General features: G+C 43.7%; 1 protein-coding gene across 5 annotated transcripts in view; it reads right to left on the bottom strand.

Annotated features, from left to right (window-relative positions):
• LOC126548565 (nonsense-mediated mRNA decay factor SMG7-like) overlaps window positions 1–16036 on the bottom strand; it is a 125274-nt gene that overhangs the window by 61791 nt on the left and 47447 nt on the right. For 3 of the 5 annotated variants that reach the window (XM_050196793.2, XM_050196796.2, XM_055063278.2), the window contains 5 exons: window positions 13142–13215; window positions 12988–13054; window positions 9988–10098; window positions 9417–9553; window positions 3266–3426 (listed from right to left, as the gene is read on the bottom strand). In XM_050196793.2, the coding sequence (XP_050052750.1) occupies window positions 3266–3426; window positions 9417–9553; window positions 9988–10098; window positions 12988–13054; window positions 13142–13215 (550 nt within the window). The remainder of the gene's footprint in view (window positions 1–3265; window positions 3427–9416; window positions 9554–9987; window positions 10099–12987; window positions 13055–13141; window positions 13216–16036) is intronic. The other 2 variants (XM_050196794.2, XM_050196795.2) reach the window with 2 other exon arrangements.

Raw genomic sequence — 16036 nt, 5'->3', positions numbered from 1 at the left:
AGAAGTTTAGAGACCATGGCATCAGCAAAAAAATTTAATTTCTTCTAGCACAGCCGTGCAACGTGAAATTGTTTTAATGCATGACATTGGTCAAACAGGTGCACATAGGCAGTACCACTTTATTTTAGCCTTTATGCCTAAGCTGTGAAGAAAAAATAATTTTAGCGTGACCTCTAGTCACCAAACTTTTGCTCTCGTCTGTACAAGTGCATGCAAAACAATGTGCACATATGATTGCTCTTTTTACAAATATGTGCATTTAAAATACAAGCACAACAATGTGGCCAACATGTAACCCTGCACTTAGCTAGCCATGTGTATGACTAAGATACAAATATATTTTGATATTTTTGTCTTTTTCTATTTCATGCTGCACATGAAAGCTTAGGGATATATGTGCAAGAATCAATATCATACCAATGATGAACCTAAACTTGCTTATTAAAATGCCACGAGCACAAATAGCAGGCTTTTATTTTTCCAGTTTTTCTGTTAATTAATCCAAAGTACTAATGCCCAAGCTCCCAGAAGTAGAATCAGTGGCCTTATAAATTTAACATGTGGTATGTAGGTTTTCATTATCTTGGAACAATTACCCAGCACCCATCTTTTTGACACAACTTTAGTTAGTCCATAAAATTGGGAAGTCACATTATACACCGTTTAGGTGACAAAATGAAATGTAACAAAAGCCAGTTACTCCAGGAGAAAATCTACAAGGGAAATAAAACTAACTTTCCGTGGTCAATGAGATTGCTATATGTAGTTCTCGTGGCTCACTGGGCATGCTTAAAAACATGCTCATGTTATATGGTTAGCCATATTGTTAGCAATCCTGTTAACAGCAGTGGCTCAACTTCAAGTTCGATCGTTTGTTCTGATGTTCTGCCCAACACGTAACTCTACCAAAGCACACAAAGCATACTTGCCATTACTAATCCTACAAATATACTATTAGTAAATCCCTAAAGAAAACAAATACTAGAAGCAGGGGATGAACTTATCACAATTAAGCTGTAGACAGAACAAGCATACGAAATTACCAGCAGTTAAAATGTGAAGTACGTACGTAGTAACAACAGCAAGGTCAGAGGGCAAGAAAGCAACAGATGAACTTGAAGTTACCAATCCCAGGGATGGAACTAACCAAGCTAAGCCAATTTCTGCGGAGAAGGTTCTTAAAAGGGACGCTAAAGACAAATATAAATTTAGGCAGCATTAGTAAACCATGTTTCAAGAATGAGAGAAAGCTCACTCTTACTGTCAAAAGAAGCTTGATAATGCACAAAACTCGTAATAACGAAAGCCATGTGGCAACAAACCATTAAGTTCCCGCATTGGATTAGCATAATGCCATTAATTTTGACAGCAGTTCTTACTGTTAACTACTATATTGCATCCCAAATGTACTAAAAGCTCAGCCTAGGAAGTTTGGAGAACTTTCTCTACATTAAAATGGTCCATATAAGAAAAAACACTGAAGTTTGCAATGTCGCACTGAGAGTGCAGTTTCATGAAATTAAGAAAAGGGAGTTTGGCCCTCATTTTCTCCGTTAGTAATCCCGCTTTCCAGCAAATGAGTAAAAATAAATAATTAAAAAAATGCTTTATCAGTCTAAACTAATTTAGCACTGCTCCCTAGTATTCCTCTAAATATCTCAATCTCTAGTAGGCGGCATCATTGAATATAAAACTTCAGATTTCCATGCGTTAAACTAATACAGTGGAAGCTGGATAATTCAAACTCACTGTATTCTAATTCATGGGTAATTCAAATGAAATCTTGCATTTGATAAGTTGCATTCATTTGAATGGAAGAAAATCCTAAGAAATTTAACAAATTCACAGTGGCATGGGGTCACCGTTTGGTCCCGGCAGTTATTCCCCCTGTGCGGCTGTCGAGAGCTTTCTTACAGTGCAAATGCGACATCTTTGCCAGAAATCAACGGAGAGGAAAAATTCTCATTGCTTTCGATATGATGCTTTGTGGCACCATCTCTCTCTCTCTTGAGAAAGTTTCAAAGGAGCGCAACTCCCTGGTAAATCATCGGTGGGTCATGATGCACAGTAATCGAGACTTCAAACAGTGCTGCCGCAGTGAACTGCTCAAGATGCACAATGGTGAAGTTGAACGAAGCTGCCCCATGTGTCAGATTTTTTACAAAAACCTGGGACTTAGAAAGAGTTATGTGGGGTTGGAGAGAGCAAGACAGAGAGAAAGTAGGGGGAATGTGGAAATAATGTGAATACAAGAGGATATGGGGGAAGGGAAAGATGTGTGGGGGGAAAAGAATGTGGTGCGCAGGGATGTGAAAAAGAAGGGAAGAGAGTGGAAAGATAGTGATGAGCTGCTGACTGTACATTCCATCATGCGAACCATGTACAGCCAGGTGACTGTCACTAATGCACATAGTGTGTCATGGCTCTGGATCCCCCTGAATTCCATTTATACAAATCCCTGCTTTATTCAAACAATTTCTAGGTCTCTGTGGTGTTTGAATTAATTTGGTTCCACTGTAATAAGAAGCATAACATGAAATTGTAGAGGATAAATAAGTCTACTGAGGATAAAAAGACTACATATTGCAATTAAGGCGATGCCCATTCCACCTTTAAGGATGATGTATGTGCCTCTGCTAGGCAACCAGGCTTCAATGCACGATGGTGCTATTCCATAAGAAAACTGATGGCATTTAATATCTTAAAGCAACACATCGGTTGCGTGATGACACAGTTTTATAACTACTATTAACAAATAGCTTACACTCACACGACTCCGATATAAAGATCAAATGAATACCTCCTCCTCCACGCGCTAAGTATATGATGTCACTTTAGCCTGTGAAGCAACAGTTAAAGTACAAATTACAACTTCTCACAAGTTTGGTACAGTCAAGTCACACATGTCATTTTCTTAGAAACTCCTTCCTGTCTAGTAGTCCCGGACAGGGGGCCGGAATGAAATAAATGTTTCTCTCTCTCTCTCTCTTCCTGTCTAATAAAACTTTTTTTTTTTCTTCAGGCAAGCTGATTCACGATGACGTGCTTACATGCAGTGCAAACATGCGAGAAAGAAAAGACAACACACAGATGAAGCCCAGATAGGACAAGGGCTAGCATGTGCCTGTCCAGTTTGCGCTGCATACTACCATCTATCATTTCCAGTGCCTGTTGCTTTCCTGCCAGAAACAATGAGTCGCATTCCACTGTGCTTGTTATGCCTACTACGTCTTGTCAAGTGTGAGAAGGATTTCTGGTGGGGCACCTGCATAGCCACGTTACGGGTTGGTCTCCGGTCCTTGAGCGAAGTCATCCCTTTGACGCCCCTCTTCTCTGGCTCCCCTGCCTTGACCGAGTGGCTGTCATTCTCCAGCTTGAAGCGCACCTCTGAGACACTCTTTTCTGCTGCCGAGGACAATGATGACACTGGTAAGCAAGGTATGAAAAAACAATCACTGCGACTTTTTTTTCTTTTGTTAATATAGTTGTTCCTTGGTACAGTGCAGTCCACTTATAACGATACCACATATAACGATACCACATATAACGATATATCGGTTATAACGATGGGTCGACATGAGAGTGTCATTTTATGCATTAGGTCTATGGGGAAAAAACCCATTTATAACGATAGGTTATTCACCGCATATCGGATATAACGATCAAAATTTTGCCGTCTGGACGGCGTTTTCCGTGCCAAATAATCGTAACATTTGCGTTGCTTAGTTCCCTGAAACGAACGATGTCGAGACGAGGCGATGTTTACCTCCGTAAGTTCGTATCTGCCGCCATTACCGCGTAGTGCGTCCCGCCCCGCCCCACCGGAGAATAGCTAAGTAGGCGCAGCGCTCCACAAGATGGCGCTAGCTGCTTCATGCGCGTCGGCCACAGTCGCTCCGAAAGATAGAAAAAAAAAAGAAAAAAAGAAAGACAAGCAAAGCGGCGCGGTGGCGCCTGTCCCGTGTCTCACTCTCTCGCGATAGGAGGCTGACGCCACCGAAGCAGCGTGCAACCAACGGTTCAACCCAGTTCGAAGATGGCGCCGACAAAGCCCAAAGCTGTGTCGCTTGACACGAAGATGGATATTTTGCAGGACTCTCGATGCGGCTTCAGGTGAGCGCCCTTGTGAAGAAGTATGAGCTCGCCCAGTTAACGATATCAACCATCTTGAAAACCGGGAGCACCGCTATTGTGAAGGCAGGAGCTATCAGCGGAAAAGGGGTTAGAGACCCTTTGTACGCCAATGTTAAAGAGGCGCTTTACCAGTGGCTCATCGCCAATTTCTTCAAAAATGCAGGCTTTGTGCGTAAGGACGAACTTCCCCAACCCACTGAGACCAACACGGTGGAAGCCGCTGACATAACCGAGCTCTGGGAGCTTGTTCCTACTAGTGACACAGGTGGTGCGTCGATGGTGGAGTTTTTGACTGCAGACAGTACTGCCTCGTTCTGCGATGAGGTCACCGACGAGGCGATCGCCGATGTGCTGTCTCGACAGACGGCAAAGTTGTGCGACGGTGGCGACGGCAGCAGCGACAGTGACAACGAGATTGACAGTGGCTCCTTGACCTGACCTTGATGTCCACGCAAAGTGTACTGTCGTCGATCGACTCCTTAATTGATTTTATGCATGCTAAAGGATTGCCGCCAGTGTTCGCGCAGCAGCTGGAATCCATGCACACCGCGGTTGTGAAGCTGAAGCTGCCGCAACAGCAAGTGCGATTTCGGACTATTTCGGCGCGCCTAACCCTTGACACGGTCATTGGCGCTAGAAATAAAGTTTGTTTTTCACGGCCTACTTTCTACATCATCTATTCTTTAAAGCAAGTAGCGAATTCGAAGCTGCAAAGGTATGTTCCGCGTTTTCTTTTTTTTTTTTTATAACTGCAGTCCAGATATAGCGATCATCGGTTATAACGATCATATTTTTCGTCTTTCTCGATATCGTTATAAGTGGACTGCACTGTATAGGGAAATGAATATAACAAATTATAAGATATAGCAAAGTAAATTTTTATCTCTGATATTAGAGTGTAATGCAGTTAAACCTCGACATAACTAAGTTGGTAAAATCTAAAATTTGCTTCGTTATACCGAAATTTCATATTGAAATTTGACCTTTTATGCAAATAAGCACACTCGCCGATAAATGTTTCTTACACGGAAAGGGGCTGCACAATTTTCTGAATTATCGGGCAATGGAAAAAGTAAGTCTGAATGAGAAAACAATTCATATTGATAAAATCGGGAGTCGGCGATGAATGATACAGTTTCATGCCACGTATGTCAACGATATCTTCACATCAGCAGTATAAATTAAGCGAAACCAGCCACACTTTCGCATGCACTCCGTCCCAGGGCTGATGGCATCGCCCACACTGGGATGAAGCTATCACGAAAAACGCCGGCAGCGAGGAGCGAATGCTTCATCTGCCTCTCACTCTAATGGGTCACTGAAACTCGAGATTATGCAACATCCAATACTAAACGTGCAGGAAGACAGCTCACATGGTGCCACGCCGTCTTGGCTTACCCACTCTTTGCACATGTGGCAGATTACCTCTAAAGCAAGGTACACAGCTGCGTATGCACTCAGCCGCGCTTGCAGCTATGCACCAAGGTCCATCTAAGAAGGTCGCGAAGCTGGAACGAAAAGCGTGCCAAAACCTATTGCCAGAGATATCAGTTAGCGGTGTGTGACTGAAGCGCAACTAAGTGAAGGGGGTTAAACACTGAAAAAAAAAAAAAAAAGTTTGTAATTTTTTTTATCAGATTATTGTCATATGAGTAAATATTCCGTTTCAACTATTCTTGCTGCACTAAAACAACAAATGTTGATTTTTTTCTATTTCACAATTTATTAGTTCCTTCTTGGTGACCCCTACCAACCAGTCATCCTGGCGCAAGACTTGGCACGACTGTGCAAACCAGCTATAATGTCGTGTGGAATGCCGTTGCTCACTTGAACACAGCGGTTTCATCCGAGTTTTTTTTATTTCCTTGCATATTTGTTCAATGTGCGCTGTGTGCTTCACTTCAAATTTTGCATGACCTAGCGCATGGCATTCAATGGTGAAACGTGCGAGTGCAGGTTTTTTATCGTGCAAGTTCACGCCGCAGCATCTGACGCGCTCTGCCTTGTCGTGACAATAAATGCGGAAAGCTCCATGAAGAAGCGTTGCACTATGTTCGTTCATTCTTCGTAACATCAGCTCTGAGTGTCCGACGGATGGCAAAATTAGTAAGCCGAATGGTTTTTTTTACTGATAATGTGCAACAATGTTGTCTTGTCTGATAACTGTTGGATATGAAACATGGTGTTGTACGGAATTGCGACTGATTCTGCCAAAATGCTTCGCATATATTCCCATACATTGCGACTGTGCGCTGGCCATAGTACTTTTCATTAACTGAAGCATGTTTTGTTTGGTCAATTATATTGATTGCACTAATCCAGACGAATAAAAGTGAAGTTGCTTTTGAAACCGCTGTGGCACTGTCATTTATTTCCATCCTATTTTCTCACCTTCCTAAGGAACCTACAGGAGCAATAGACATCAATAACAGCCTAATTATGTTCACATTAAGACATACGCCCCTCCTATAGTTTAATGACACGCTGGCACTTCAGCTGAGATGAGTCACAAGCTTGCCTCAGCCTCAAAAGAAAAATAACTGCTGGCGTAGCGGTTGAAATGGTGGATGCTAAAGAAATTCAAACATTCGCACCAAGCACCATAAGGTCTTAACGTCACTGCCATTTCCGGTTGTGACTTCACTTTTTATTTTTTGCTCGCTGTTAGTTGTCCCCCCGATATGTAGATGGCGACGGTTGCAACGCGCCGCCATTTCCTTGATATGCAAGCTTCTATGGAAGCTTCATTACCAGTTTGCGTATACCTTGTATACACAGAAACGGCCGAGATGCGAACCAGAAATCCAGCTGTGCGCCAACTTAACTCCGCTGCCCCCTCCCCCGCCCCCTCTCGTGCGCTTGATCACGTTACCATGAGCTAGCTCCCCTCCCCCTTTTTCCCTTTGCTCATGCGGGAAGGCGGCACTTGTAACGCCACCATCTTTCTTGTCTCCTGCTCGTAGACTTTTACTCGCAGTTAAAGCACACAGTGCATAAGGCGCGATAGGATCATATCGCACTTGGATTTTATACAGAACATGATGCGGCTCCACTTTGGCGGTTGCTATCGTCACACAGCAAATTTTTAGAAGTGCGTTTGCAAGCAGCCGATTTATTTTAATCGTTTGACCATCTGCGTCCGTGGAAGTTCCTATTTATTATCTCGGAATTCCTTTGCCATGGCAGTGAAATTTCGTTATATTGAAATCGCATAGAAACACACTTCCCTATATTGAGGTTCTAAATACATGGTGTTCTATAGACAAGAGGTTGTGAAAAGTTAAATACATGTACTTTGTTATATCAATAATTTTGTTATATCGAAGTTTATTGAGGATCAAGGTTTACTTTTTATGTTTGTAATGAATATGGGATATAACGAAGGTATTTACCACCAGATGTGACTTCATTAAGACGAGGTTGTACAGCACAAATAGAGTACGCAGGCTATAGAAAGCCTTTGAAGAAATAGGATAAGAGATGGTTGCATTAACAAGCTCTTGCACCACGATTGAAGTGATGCAAGTGAACTGCTGGTTAATGCTTAGTTGAACCTATGTAGGCAAAGAGGCCAGTGCCCCTCCCCACCACTTTCCTCCGCCCGGCTGCTGATTGTGTTCACTCGTTTAACTGCTTCCTGGCACTCCGATAGCATGTAACAAGCCGTGGCTGTCAGCGTTAAAGAATGGCGCTGCTATAACAACTGCAAAGAGGTGTCACGGGTGGCAATCGATATGCGAGCACCGCCGAGGCATCACTTTGGTGGCCCAAAAAGGGGCCCTTTAAGAATTGCGAGAAGGCTGCCGCGGCAGCCTGTCAGCTTGAGAAATCCAGAAGAAATGCTGAGGAGAGATTGCCACAAGCATCTCACCACGTACTTGTCACTGGCTTGCACGAGAAAAGCCTATGTCTGTCAGCTATGCATGCTTTACGCGAAGCTTGCCGACATCCTTCTCCAAGGCATCCAAGCACTCCACGTAGTGCAGCGGAAGCTTCCTCGCAAAAACTAAGCCCCGGAGGGAGTGAATCATGCCGGCCCTCCTGTGAGGACAACGCTGAGGCAGCCCGCCCTACCGAGTCATCGCTGCCGTCGTCGCCGTCGCTATCTGATGCAAGTATGTTCGCGACGATCGTCTCATTGGTTAGAAGCACTCAGTTTCCAAATCCATAGTTGTGCACTTTCTTTTCACCAGCAAAGGCGTGCATTGCCGATGATCAACAGGCGGATCAGCCATGTTCCGTTTCGGTGGCGAGTCAAGCGAAGTTGAGAAACCGCGTGGCCAGGAACGACTTCGACAAAACCAACAAAAACGAATGCGGGCGATTAAGCTGTTCGCAGAACTGCACTGAATGAGGAGCCAGTGAGCAACATGCGAGCAATCTGCTTGCAGCGCAGTTGGCACAGTCCATTTATGTTTCAGAGGGTGGGGTGGCATAGAGCTATGGGCGCAGCCCATTCATGTTCAGATGGGTGGAAGGGCGATGGGAGAGAGCCGCGCGGAGATGACTAGAAAATGAGCGCGTGGTGGCTGTTGAAACAGCGGCCCATCGTGCAGCGGCTCGAATTTCTCAGTTTGTTTTTTTTCTTTTCAAGGATTTCGCATTTCACTACCTTTCGGCTCGGACACCCAGCAGCCAGACTTCATTGCTATAACCAATAATGCAGCGTTGGGGCACTGTAGTAAGCGGGTTATTTCACCATGGAAAACATACAAAAGTCGACGGTGCAGTAGCTCCTCATTGTTATAACCGATACATTGTTAAAACCGGTATTGTTATAAGTGGGTTCAACTGTATTTTAAAGACTGAATCTGACTAGCATTAGGAGTCAAGCAGAAAAAGAAACACAGGATAGCGAGGCACATATGAAACCGAATGCTCCATTTTTGTTACTGGTACTGCCCTGCACCTATCAAAATCCCAACTGCTAGAAGCAATTACTGACTGCCCAGCAAGGCTGCAACCATAAGGAATCTATTTAAGCCTTAATTTTTCCATGGGTGTTGCCCTACTTCAGAGCATCTATTTTACAGTGCATAATGTGCCTGTGCTGCGATCGTAGCAAGAAAGCAATCCACACAGTTGCATTGAGAGTGTTCTTGCATTATTAGTCAACTGTTGAGAGTTTTTTTTAAAGAAATAATTTCAGCACTGCATTCTATTTAGCTACGAAGAAACTACAGGAGTAAAAGACCACAGTAACTTCACCGAGACTGTATAAAGCATTGAATGGTGATATGAGCACTTTGTTGTAGATGCAATTCAGCATGCTTTCCACTTACCAGGCCTTCTGGAGTCTCCCTCAGGTTCAATGGACAGCTGCTGTATTTGTTGCATCACCTGGTTGCGCATGGCTTCTGTGTAGTGGTTTGCTATGTACCGTGCTGGTGTCTCCGCTGTCAGTGCAATCACGTTTTTGCTGCAGTGCGTAGACTGATGTTGAATAGTGGCTCATATTTTGGTTACCATTTTTCGTCGTTCAACATGCAATAGCATTATCCACAGTAGACATTCAAAATTTATAAACAATGGGAAAATGCACACTCACAAAAGATTGCATAAATACCATATAAATTAAAAAAAAAAAGCCAATGACAACACTTCTCATAACCTTGAGTCAGCCTAATAGTTGCTGCTACAAATTGTGGAATCAGCACTGTCCATTGAATGGGGAGGTTTGTTTACCACATTCAAAAAGCATTGTAGGGTCCTTTTAAATTAAAGATAAAAAAATTGCCACAAGGGACATCCCTGAGAATTTACTGCAAACAAAATCTACCAGCTTGTCTTAAAGAGTAGTGGCCCTGTGCATGCCAGTCTTTCTGACATCCTAGCACAGGTGCTAACACTCACCCATTCATGACCACTTGGCTCAGCATCTCTGCAAGATCAAGAAGCCTGCTTGCTCTCAAGTCACCAATTTCACCTTTGTTCAGCTTTGGGGCATTTTCAAAGCAGAGGTTGCTGAAAAACAAATACAATGAATTTGGTTACTATGTAAATTGAACCACCAAATAAGCACAACCTAGCTCATTTTCTAAAAATATGATCCTCTTTTAACATGGGGCTCTAAAGTAAAGTAGTAAAGACAAATGTCATACAATTAATTAATGGCATACATACACATTTTAGTTCTTCACACTCTGATGCAGTTTTTTTTTTCTTTGCAATTCATGTCACTGCAAATAAATCTGGCTAATTTGCAATGCTTGGATATAATGAGTTACAAGGGACCCCGAAATTGCTCTGTAGATAAAGAATCTGATCTACAAAATATGTAATAGCACCCTGTTATTCTCATTCTCTGCTATTTGTGATGGATCACAGTGTCAAAATCATCACACCAAGGGCCTGCAAGCAGTAAAGTTTTGAGTGGTGGAGTAGTGTGCAGTGCAAGTCCAATCATGTTGCCGCCCAAACTGCATACTGGTATTCTGAATGCAAACAATGTTGCAGTACAATGTGCAGTGGCAGTGTGTAGCACACTGAGGGTCACTCACAGTGTGCATAAACACCGGCATCAGAAGGACAATTTTATCCATAGAAAATGCACCTCAAGTATTCATGGAGTCATTTGAAGCAAGCCAATGAAACCTTTTTTTGGTACCTAAGCACCTATATTTTGTGCAGCGTCACTTTGGTTACAGCTAGTCGCCGAGCAAAGCGGGTGTCTAAGGTGGAAAAAAAAGAAAAGTGGGGGGGGGGGGGGGGGTTAGGAGACTTAGTTATGCCTAATGTTTGAAAATCAACAGCCACAACTTGTACAGTTCTGGAATCCTGTTGCTTGTGGATCTTCCCTTTCTTTACCTCGGTTTCATTTTGTGCCTCAGCAGTATCCCATCATCCTCTTCCTCTCAGATTTTAAATGTACAAGTGCTGTTTTGGTTACATCTCCCTCCCTCCCCCACCAAATAAGTAAAAAAAAAAAAAAAAATTTGCACTTTAACATTCCAAAAACACACAGTGGGCTAGGAGGGACTGTGTAGCAGGAGGCTCTGGTTTAATTTTGCCCACCTGGGGTTCTTCACCACAATGCATGGTACATGACCCTCAAGATATTCATGCAACAACACGTGCTGTTCTAGCATTAGCCTGCTTTCACCCTTGGTACTGCACTGCATCTAAAAGTTGCCAACTCACTGCTTTCCTAGCCATGTCACAATGTGCACAGTGCTACTGACAGTTCACATGGGCAAGCCCCCTGCCTTTATCTATTCATAGTGGCTACTCTCCTAACATGGTGTGAATCATGTGCATTGACTGAAGGACACAGCTAGTACATGACCATTAACATGCTGGCGTGCAGGAAACACTGCATCGAGAGCAGGCTTCATGCTGTAGATGACGGAGTGCAACTACTGAAGCCTTCGTGTTGCACTCGATCCTTGCAACATATGTAGATATTATCATTTACAGAAATGAGTAGGAATTTGCAGTTTCCTCTGAAGGGCTAAATATTCAGTGCATTAGAAAGTTATTAGAACATGACACAAAGTAAGCTTGGTAGACTTATAGGCAGTATAACTTGCAGTAAAGATTTCCTTACCAACTCAACAAGCGTGCTATCAAAGATACTACGAAAAACTATGATGTCATGCCGCTACCCTTCGCTAGAGGAGGTTCCATGCTGTCGCTCTCTTTACCATTTCGCTGTGCCCCGCCTCCCACATGGTCTTCGACATTCAGCGCACATGCATCAAGCTGTCTTGCCTTAACCTTTTCCCTGCCAAGGATGAGCCTCACTCATCCAGGTGTTTTCTACAATGAACCAACATTTTCTCCAAACGATCTCTAGGGCACTGCACTAGGGTAAACATTTAAGGATGCCGTAACCTGACACAGGCGGTCGGGCACTACCATGTGCGATTGCTATTTTTTGTTTTCTTTCTTTCATCACACAAAGATGGCCAGACAGGGCGCTCATGCACACACACACGCACATACGTCACGAACATGAAGCAGACACCATTAGTGCAGCTAGAATGTTCTTATAATCTCTATTTCAATAATACAGTTAAACCAGGTGTTCACTCGCTTGCTTTACTAGTGGGAGCTCAAGTTATGGTACTTAAAACTTGTAGGCAATGTAATTTCATGTGCTCATTTCAAATATGAGGTCAATTTTTATCTTGTTTGGTTGTGATTTTATGCATTTCCTTCACTTATTTTCCAGAAAAGCTAAAAAAAATTTAATTCCAGGGTCTTCTATGACAAAACCATGATTTGAAACCACGATTCCTGGTCATTGCAGCCGGGATTCAATTCTGCGCCCTTGGGCTTAGTAGCGCAATGCCATAGCAACTACGCCAACATGGCAAGGTACACAAGAAAGGATGGCAAAAAGTTAGCTAAACAGGGTATGAATGGCTACTGCATGATTAAAGGAGTCCAACAAGATCAACCTTATTGCTCTATCTTAGAACAAGAGTAGCGCTTATAAGAACAAGAGTAACAATTATGCTGAAGCCACTGATACCCTGTCTAGTGAAATCTGAGGAAATAATCTTTTGAAAACTGTTCTGGAAAATTAAGCAAAAGAAACCTGCATAAATATAGATCAAATAGGTCTAAAGAAAAAGCAACCACATATGAAATAAGCATATAAAATATGTATGCTTCAGAACTTATCAGCATTGTAACACGCAGAATTTATTTAATTTCCTTCATTCCACTTTAAAAGCCCATGGGTATTACATAAGTGGGGTCATATATATGTGGTACATGGTCGGCATTATTTACCAGCAAGAAAAAAAGAAAGAACAGAAAAACAGACAGATAGAAAAAAATAAAAGATTTTTTTAAAGGTCCTTGGCTGAAGACACAACTCCCTCCTTAACATAGACAAAGCCACACCTGTGAGCCTCCTGTAGTGGTGTGAAACACTGGACATCCCAATCTTCTGGCAGAGGAATTGTGAAAACTGGAACAGTATTGAAAGCAGGGTTAATGAAACAAAATACAGCCTTTGAATGCAGCATCAACAATGCTCTGAATTCACACCACTCACATTTCTCTTTCGGAAACTCAGCAGGAAGCACAGTGAGCAATGCATTGAGCAGCTTGCAGAATCCATGCCACACCCTTCAAGCAAAAAGAGAGCCAGTAAGCATGCAATGTTTTCGAAGCAAGATTGATAAAAAATTAAATTGCGAGGTTTAACGTCCCATAGCTGCACAGTGGTTTATGAGGGATGTGCTGTGTGGAGAGCTCTGGATTAATTTTCACCACCTGGTGTTTTTTAATGTGCACCCTCAGCACAGCACAGGAGGATTTTTTCGTTCCGCCTTCACTGGAATGCACCTGCTGTGGTAGAGATCAGACAAAGCTGCTCCTCTCTTGTAACATATCAGTCACTTCAAGAATATGATGCAGTGTTAAATTTTATATAATGCTTATCAGGTTTTGAGAGATAGCAGTTTGCAGAAAAAACAATGTGCCTGAGTCCCGACGTAAGAAGGGCATTGTGGTGGGGGACTCCTGATTAATTCTGACCATCTGGGGCACGCACCCAATGCATGGTACACAAGCATTTTCGTAAAATGTGGCTGCGGCGGCCAAGAATCGAACCCGTGACCTTGTGTTTAACAGTGCAACGCCATAGCCACTAAGTCACTGCTGCAGGTTTAGAATTATCAGGAGTCAAATTACTAGGTGTCACGGTGCGGCATTATTCGATTCGACGAAGAACTGATCAACAGACGCCAAAAGGTCGTAGGAATAGGAAATGGTGAGCAAGACGGTTATTGCCGGCCACTCGGGCAAGCGGCCAAAAGAAGTCGAAGGAAGGTTTAGAGATTGTTGTCCTTTTGTCGTCAGCGCGACCGTGACGCCCCGACGACTTTCTGTAGGAACCTCTGTGTATTCTCTGCCCCGCGCACACATTGAGAAGCTTGCTAAGAAGACAGGGGTGCGAATACTCCGAAATATGTGGCATCTCTGTGCAATCCTGTGTCCACGAATTGCTGACAGCGTATGTGTGCCGACAGCGCCGTATGGCCGGCTGCCGTCGTTTTTGCTGTGTTTGTTAACGAACAATAGAGGCCCGCCACAGACTCAAGGGTGTGCGTGTGTGGTACAATACAAGTATGTGACCTCTAGCAGCAGGGGGGAATCACCTGTTCCCTCGCCAGTAATTAAACAGGGCTCATGCTGGTGTATATGACAAAAATTCAAGGGTTTTTAAGAACTTTCAAGGTCCTGCGTGTGGATTTTCAAGGACCACACACACAGGGCCATAATTATACATGCGTGCACCCTCCTTTTCAAGGAGGGTGCACGCGTGTATAATTATGGAATACGTACTGTGTCCCGTGACAATTGCCCCTTCCCACGCTTGTTAAGCCTCACCGCAATACTTCACGTACGCTTCACCGCGTAACATTGCTGTGCCGAGGCGCAGCTGCCTTTCAGGAACCAACATTACGCCACGCGCCATGCATTCTAAGCTTCGAAGCCATACGCGAGGATTACGGATGCGGAGTTGGTGCGATTACTGACAGCGGTGAATTCTTTCAATGAAAAACACGGCACTGAACGGCAACAACCTTAATAGCGCACGAAACAGCGAAGCCTAGTGTTGCCGCGGTGGTAGCTACGGCTGCCAGCGGATCGGCTTGCGAGAACGCTGGCTCGAGGCGGCGAGATAATCAAAACGGCGGTGATGAATTTGAATAATGCCATTTGGGACCTGCGGTAGCGGCTAAAACTCCGCAAAATCAGACAGCGAAGGGTTCTTGCGTCTGAAATCACAGACGTTCTTATACATTGACTCTATTGGGCGCATGGTGGAGCCGCAAAGCTGTCCGCGCTTTCGGGCATTTCACAAAAATCGGGCGTCCGGAAAATCAGTTGTTGACTGCACACAGGCAACTCCTCCAGCCAACGACACGCCGTCAAAAACAATTCGTTACGAGTCCTCTCTTTTACTCGAGCCAGCAGTAGGGCGACTTTCCTTCCCTTTGAATAAAATGACAGCCAATTTTCCCTGATTGAAGCACAAATTCCCCGAGTTTTCCCCGAGTTTTACCAGACAATTAAAGATGCCTGAGAATTCCGGTTTCTTTTAAACAAGATCGCAGCGGGAATTCAGGAGGGTTGAAATTTTCTCGAATACAAAGACTGGAAGTTTATTAAAAATAAACATTTAGGAAATTCAAGGGTTTCACGGATCTCGGACAATTCCAGGACTTTCAAGGCCTTGAAAACCATCTTTTCAAATTCAAGGGTTTTCAAGGGTTTCAAGGACCCGCACGAACCCTGTTAGAATGGGCCCGGCCAAGACCTTGCAAGGAGCAAGAAGTTATTTAAATGCAGGTTTTAGACCGAGCTAAGCAGTCTAGAAGCTGAGCCTACAATCTGCTGAGAAGCGCCAAGGAGCTAGTGCCATCGAGTATCACCTGGGCTGCCTAGCCGCGTTTGAACTGTGAGTTACTAGTGGACGTAAGAGACGACAAACTAACGTCTGCAACGAAGCTCACGGTAGTTCCCCTCAAGTTAGCTCAACCTGCTCGAGGGAAGACATCAGACGTAGACTCCCGGGAAACCCAACCCAGCAATCGCACCCACCACAACGAGATCGGCTTGGCAGCGTTCTTCGGGAAAGCTCTGCCGTCGACTCCATGCTTTATGGACTTGCTGCTGCTGCCCGGCCATGCACATGCCATCATTTGTTTTCCTCTGAACTCTGTTTAGTTGACCATCGTTAAGTGTGTTTTGTGTAGTGTTAATTTCTATATCCACTGTTAACTGTTCATTGTATTTTTTCATCTTCATCATTGATCTAGATTAAGTGCATGTGTGTTAGTGTTCTTGTGTTTTTTCTGTTTCGTTTAAGTTGTGTGTCGTTGTAAGTCAATAAATGAATTTTTTTTCTTTCTTTCTCTCGACTCTGACTCCTTCACTG

The sequence above is a fragment of the Dermacentor andersoni genome, chromosome 1 (genome assembly GCF_023375885.2).
Source record: "Dermacentor andersoni chromosome 1, qqDerAnde1_hic_scaffold, whole genome shotgun sequence".
Classification (NCBI taxonomy): domain Eukaryota; kingdom Metazoa; phylum Arthropoda; class Arachnida; order Ixodida; family Ixodidae; genus Dermacentor; species Dermacentor andersoni.
Note: the sequence above shows the minus strand (reverse complement) of the source record. Positions and strands in the feature narration are given on the sequence as shown.